This window comes from Phaseolus vulgaris, chromosome 7 (assembly GCF_051622355.1).
Source record: "Phaseolus vulgaris cultivar YP4 chromosome 7, ASM5162235v1, whole genome shotgun sequence".
Taxonomy (NCBI): Eukaryota; Viridiplantae; Streptophyta; class Magnoliopsida; order Fabales; family Fabaceae; genus Phaseolus; species Phaseolus vulgaris.
Window position 1 is genome coordinate 27,423,128 of NC_143504.1, and position 7,189 is coordinate 27,430,316.

The following is a 7,189-nucleotide window of genomic DNA, read 5'->3' on the forward strand; positions in this document are numbered from 1 at the left end:
ATTTGTTAATGTTTTATAACAAAAAAAAAATAGATTTGAGTTTTTCAGAGATTGCTTTCAAGATTTGAGTTTTCACCTTTGAGCTTTGGTTTTCTCAAGAGAGAGTGGAATAAGATTACATCTGTATTGATTTCAGTTCATTCTGTAACAAGTGTAATTCGTTCTGAATACTTTGTACATTCTGGTGTTGTAAAGCCAAGAAGGGTTGTGTGCTCTTGAGGTTGTCAAGATCAACATTCTTGGTGGGTGTGTTGAGCCAAAGGAAGTGTGTTTCTTGAGGGGATCAAGGTCACTTCTTTGGTGGTGTTTGTGTGTAATATGTAATTGATTGCTTAATGGATTGCCCAGTGGATTCTGGGGACTGGATGTAGCTCTTGGTTTAAGAGTGAACCAGTATAAACTGTTTGTGTATTTCTTTCTTCTCTCAAACTCTTTTAAATTCAGTTGTTATTATTTTACTGGTATAAACAATCGATTGTTTCGTAGAAACAACCGATTGTTTTTCTGGTGCTTTGCTGTTTTGAGCTTTGTTTCTTAGCTAACTGAATTCCTAATCTGGTTTCTTGCAAAGAATTTCATTCTAGCTTAAAAAGTTTGCGAAAACCCCCTTTAAACAATTCATCCCCCCTCTCGTTTAAAGCCATACATTCTAACAAAAGGGTGTCCAAAAACTCCCCTGGACGAAATCCTATGAGAAAAGTGTGAATGGTGACTATCGGGTGCAAATCAGGAATATTTAGTGTAGCCTTGGCGAACCGTGTCATGTATTATCGAATACGTTCTTCTTCTCCTTGCACCATGTTGCGTAATGATGCCAATGTTGCAATTATAGATTTGCAATCGGCGAATCTGGCTAGAAAACGTGCACAAAAGGTGTTGAAGGAGTCTATTGAGTTCCTTGACAAGGAATAGTATCATTCCAAGGCTACCCCGACTAACGTGGTTGGAAAAAGTTGGCTATGCACGATCATGCATTTGGAGAACAAGTTTGCTTGGGTCATGTATGCTTTGACATGAGCATTGGGATCTATGGTCCTATTGTATTTTTCTAGGCTCGACCACTTCCATTTTCGAGGTAACTGAGTTCTTATGACTCTGGGTGTGAAAGGGTGGAAACCTTCCAAATTGGCCTTCATTGTTTCGTTAAGGGGAGGATTGGGTACTGCTTTAAACAATTGTTGCTCATACCCTCGAGTTTCTCTCCACGAGGATCTCGGTATTGGCGTGTAACGAGTCTCTCTCCATGATGACCTTGGTGTGTGTACAAGAAGGAGTACGTTCTTGTCGGACAGAGGACACTAGTGATCGTGATTGGGATTCCGTTGTTTGTTCGGTAATATCCCTACCATTCCAAATATAATCATCATTCCTCCATACGAGCTTGTCCTACAATACTTGTATTTCAGCTCGGTGTTGTTTGGTTTCCACTCTGTGTTGTTCTTTCAAAGTATCTTTCTCCGTCTTGTCTTGCATATGTCTGAGGACTTTCTCCATGATTTTTTTTTTTTGCATATTCTCCTCATTTCTTTGGAGAATGGCTTCATGTTGGGCAGTCATGTTGTTTTTGTGTATGGCCCATGTTGATAAAGAGTATCTAACGTTGTGATGGTTCACCTGAAAAATGGTGTTTAAGTAAGATAGTATGTAGTAAAATGTGAGTAAGAGAATTGTGTCTACTTCCTTGAAAATATTCATATTTATAGACTCTTGGATAATGGTTATTAATGAAACTTTAAGATAATCATTATGATAATTAATCAGCTATTTGACTTCAAAAAGAGTCATCATTGTTTCGTTGTGACATTAAGAGTTCGAATACGAATTATGAACATTAAAACGAGTTAAGGATGTATCAGGCTATTATTCGGGGTAGTTACATAAAAGTCTTTTATTTATAAATAAAACTTATAATTATAAAGAAAGAGATCGTCCGTGAGTAAAATTTCAGATATCATGTTTAAATTCAAAACCTGTCATTTGCAATCATTTTTTTTAAATCCATGTCTTCGATTCCTTATTTATATTGTTGACTACATCTCAAAATTTCCTTTCCCAGCCTTGCGGCGATTGAAACAAACAAAACAGTGAAGTGGTAGAAACAAGAAGGGAAAAATCAGAGTATTAATTCTATAATTACGTACAAATAAAGAATGAAACAGAAAGATATATGAGAAGAACTTGTTTTTTTTTGGTACTTAGATATGGAGCAATTTGAAAGAAGTGTATTTGTAGTCCATGACAATTTATATGTACTTGTGTTGTACTATGAGGGGCACTGTGGATTGTTCCCTGGCCCACCATAGTAGAAGTAGGTGCCCCATTCTTTGCTGTAGAAGCTCTTGATGTCGTAACAGTTTGTGTTTTCGGCCAAGGTTGAGATGCTCTGCACAGAACTCAGACTGTTATCCATGTCTACGATCTGAAGGTTCCTGAAGTAGCTTGCTTTTCCGAAACCATCCTCCGCAAAGTGTCCAGACCCCATTTGGGTGAAGGTGTGTTGGCCATTGCTGCGTGAGTTCACCACCTCCCCTCCCCACTCCACCATCGTTGCGTGGTCTGCTAAGTGTGTGAATAGCTCTGCGGGCCAATACCCCACCAATGTCTTGTCACCAAAACTCATCCACCAATTCCCCACTTTTGGATCCTTATTCATAACAAAAATTAAACATGTCAAAAAACTATCCTTTTCAACCAAACATTATATGTTATAGATATTTTTTCTTAGACTTTGTCATGTCTATGAAATGCACACTCATGAATTTGTGTGTAGAACAAATACTGACCTTCCAGATGAGAATGGTAATGTCATATTGGTTGCCATCATAAGAAGAGACGGGAGAAATGGCAGCTCCAATGGCTATCCTACTATTTGTTTGAATAAAGCCAGCACACAGAAGGTTGTAACATCCGGTTGCACGATATGAATCACTCTGCGTCACCAAAAAAATTCATATATAGTTATATGGGATTACACTTAATTCATATTAATTTACATGACATGATAATGTTAGTACAAAAAATATATTTATTGAGATATATACTATTAATAAATTAATTCTAGTTCTATAATTTAATCATATATACATATTTTTTGGATTATTAAGATCTAAATTCTTCAGCTATATGTACACTTTTCTCCATCCAGCCTTTTCTTTTTCTTTTGGGTATATTAAGTGGAAATCTGACTAATTATCACTTTACCTTCTAAGTTGCCACTCTACACGATATATTATTATTATCTAACTCTACTCGAAGAAAAAAAATAAGTAACTACGTAGTGTATTAATTCACCATGGTTGTTTCTTCATGCACCCATAATTTCTTGTGATATCCCATACTTTTTAAAATATAAAAAATGCTCTTTATATTGATTTTTTAAGGACAAATTGTTGTTTTGCCTGAATTAGGAGTGCCAGAAGAAGTTATGGATGTGCTGGAAGAAACAGCCATTCACCATAGCTAGGCCATTTACAAATTTTCACCACATATAGTTTTGGTTGTTAAAAGATCAGACCCAAGTCATAGCCCAAATAAATAATCTCAACTGAAGATTAAGTTAGGACTCTTTCTTCCTACACCTCCATACCTTCTCCCACTTCCATATTAAATGTAAAAATACCATTTTCTCCTTTTTTGTGCCACCTCCATACATAATCCGGAAGATGTTTTGGATTCGGAAGTGTTTGAGATTTATAAAATCCAGAACTATTTTTTGCATTTGAAATAAGCCTATGGATTATGTAATCTGGATATATTCCGGATTACATAATCCGGAATCCGGAAGTTATTCCAGAATATGTAATCCGGAAGCTAATCACACATCTGATAAAAAAGACTTCCGGATTACATAATTTAGAAGCTAATCTTATGTATAGAAAAGATTTTTGGATTATGTAATCCGGAAGCTAATCACAAAAGGCTTCCGGATTACATAATCTGAAAGCTAATTCTAGATGTAGAAAAAAAATTTCGAATTATGTAATCCAAAATATTAAAAAAAAATATTTTTGAAATATAAAAAATATATGAGATCACATAAGAAGGTATGGAAGTGCAGTCTTTAAGTTAGTTATATAAAAAGTTCGTAAAGTCAACCTTTGATTGTTATCCGGCTAGACTAATTAAGGACCACAGTAATTAATGTCATCAAGTGAGTCATATTAACAAAAACAAAACATGCAGAAAACATACTAGAAAAATGAACTATTGTGTTTCTTTACTAGGACAGTCACGTTATTGAATAATATATGATACGGTTATAACAATGAGAAGAAAACACAATTTTTTTATCTCATAAAGATCTACCATAATATTATATGACCCATTAACTAAATTTTATTTTTATCTTTCTAAAATAAGCATGCTATGTGACTGAACATTATGAGAAGAGTGAAGTTCATAAAATATCCTAAAGAAAAACTAGCGATCAGAAAATGAAAGTGTTGTATTCTTTTAGGTTAAAGGTTTTATAAGATGTGCTGAAGAATACATATATAAATTGATGAGAATGAGGAAAAAGGAAGAAATGCTAACCGTCCAATAAGTGAACAATCTGGGTCTGCTGTCACCATAGAGCTCCGGACTGACCTGACTAGTACAATGATCAAAGCTTCAGAGATCCAATATTTCACAAAATTAGAAACTATTTCCTACCATTAATTGCATTAATGTAATGTGTCGTGTATCACATGCATTCCAATTAATTGATGATATTTTAATGGGAATTCACCCTTTTCCTAAGATTAAAGAAAGGGTATATGATGATGATAAAATAGATAGGGGGACAAAAGAGTGTTGGAATTGGAACAAGTACCTGCCATCCAGCTTCGATGCTATTAAGATCAGTGCCATCGAAGGATCCTGAAAGAATCCAAAGCTGTGATAGACTAAATTCGTTCATCACTTGAATTGATGGATCCCATACGTTTATTGTTGCCTTTGCCCCGTACATTTCTTGCGATGATCCAGTATATGCGATTGCATGCTGCTTACCACAAATTTATAATCAATAATAAAACCTAGGCACATGGACTGGATACCACACTTCAATGACATATGATATAGTATTAAAAGTATAGATGTTAGAAGATAGAGACGGAGGCACCTCATGGCCATTGGCGCTGAGAACATCGGGGGCATCGTTGCGCCGAGAGAGAGGAAGTTGTGAACGTTTCTTCCCATAATCATACAAAGACTTTGCTCTCACCACGTCATGCACTGTGCTCCGTCGTATTGGAACCGTTCCCTTTGGACACCGTGTCCCATTCAAGTGCCACATTTGCCATGCGTCTTCTCTCACTCTCATGCTTTCTCCTTCCTCTTCATTATCACTCCTACTATTCACTTTCATCCCTCTTGGCATCTCCGTTGGCATTTTCTATTACATCCATCAAATATTTAACACCATACTTTTAACAAATAGCAGTGCTTTTGGGGATCACCACAAGTAGATGAACATGAGTGAAGTACAAGGAAAGCAAATAAAGAGGAGAAATTAATTAGGTTTGTTGTACACGTATACCTGGATCTTGTGATTCTTTAAAAGGGGGTGATCTAAAGCCAGTTGTTTTCTTTTGTGAACACAATCGATAAGATCTCCATCTGGACTCTGCAATGCGATCCCACGCCAAAAGAATACTTAATGTTACGTAATAATGAACATTTATGTGGCCATTAAAATCTCAACCACTCATAAACGTACCCTAAAATATATGTATATAAAAAATATAAAATAATAATAATATATATTAACAATATTATTAGTACCTCTATGGTGAGCACAGGAGGCTTATTGATCTTGTCCAAGTGCCTGCTAATCCTTTCAAGTCTCAGGGTACTGGTTTGCCTGTGTCTGGTGTAATTAAGCGGTCTGGATTCAACCATAGCCCTTTGTAGAAGCATGGCAACAAATAAAAAGAGAAGAAGAAGAAGACGTTCCTCACAAGGAGAAGGAGCTGAACAGGAGCACCTTCTCTTTCTCCCAGTAATACCCATATCTTTTTCAGCGCCAAGAAAAAAAAGATGGGCAAAACAAAAACGTAAAGCTAGGAAACCATTACTAGCAAAGCAAACGGCACAAAGAAAATCTGACTTTCATGGTTATTTCCAAGCCTAAACACTGAACCGAGAAAAGAAAGTTGGACAAGGACTTGTTGAGAGAAAAGAAAGGAGAGAAGGCTCCCTCTATCTCTCTCTAGTTTAATAATATTAATGGCAAGGAGGGGAGTTGTTGAGATCAATTAAGGTGGAGCTGCTCAGATACCCTTTTGAAGCTTCACCGTCATCATCATGATTGCCTGCTTATGCACTGATGGCGCATGATGAAGCTAGCACCACCACACATGCAGTTTCAACACTTCTGGGGTGGCACAAAAAACTTTGAACCAACGAGGAGAGAATCTGTGAGTGAGGTGGAAAGAAAGGGAACTTGGTTAGCTCTCAAAGTTGAAACTTAAATGAAAGCATTATAAAAACTGAGACCTACCCAACTGAAACAATCCACCTTTTATTGCACTTCTTCAATGTACATCTGCCACCATACACTTTGCCATTAATATTTGCCTTCAACCACACCTTCCCTCCCTCCCTCGCTATAGCTTGCTTTCCTTCACAGTCTCTCCATTCCTTTGCTTAACCTTTTTTTAAACTCTGACAAATTAAGTACCACTCAATTGGTGGAGAGGTGCCTTTTAACCTTTTGGTTTTTCCACGTGGGGCAACCCCTACTTTTCAATTTCATCACCTACATTGCTCTAGGTGTATCCGAATTTATGTCAACACATAATTTACTTTTCAAAACTTTACAACTTTCTTCAAACAATTTACAAAATAATCTTTTTTAAATCTAATTATTTTCAATTAAACATAAATCTTACTGGCCCAATAACATATATATATATATATATATATATATATATATATATGAATAAGAATTATAACCTACAGTTTCAAAAATTAAAATACTATCATGTAATATTTACAGCTTAATTATTATAACACAAAAATATAGCTAGCATCTACTATTTAAGTATGGGTATATGTAAAAAATAATAATTAATGAAACTTGAGTATAAAAAACATCAAGAATTCGGAAGAGGCTAAATATCAAAAGTTTGGGAAGAGAGAAATTATTATTAACATACATTTATTGTATTTTTTTTTATCGTATTTTCTCCTTTTTTTTTATATT

General features: G+C 35.5%; 1 protein-coding gene across 5 annotated transcripts; it reads right to left on the reverse strand.

Annotated features, from left to right (window-relative positions):
• Positions 1-2,106: 2,106 nt before the first annotated feature.
• LOC137816880 (protein neprosin) lies at positions 2,107-6,658 on the reverse strand. 5 transcript variants are annotated; one of them, XR_016523475.1, is made up of 8 exons: positions 6,485-6,658; positions 5,767-6,399; positions 5,522-5,608; positions 5,105-5,377; positions 4,814-4,984; positions 4,534-4,591; positions 2,784-2,930; positions 2,107-2,644 (listed from the first exon to the last, which is right to left on the reverse strand). XR_016523475.1 is itself a non-coding variant. In XM_068620041.2 (8 exons), exons 2-8 carry the CDS (start codon positions 5,992-5,994, stop codon positions 2,264-2,266), a joined length of 1,341 nt encoding a protein of 446 aa, XP_068476142.1. In that variant the 5' UTR covers positions 5,995-6,399; positions 6,485-6,658; the 3' UTR covers positions 2,107-2,263. The 5 variants fall into 5 exon arrangements, 3 of the variants coding, with proteins under 3 accessions (XP_068476142.1, XP_068476144.1, XP_068476143.1); XM_068620041.2 differs by having other exon boundaries at positions 4,534-4,587; XM_068620043.2 differs by having other exon boundaries at positions 4,534-4,587; positions 6,503-6,642.
• Between the last annotated feature and the right edge of the window lie 531 nt (positions 6,659-7,189).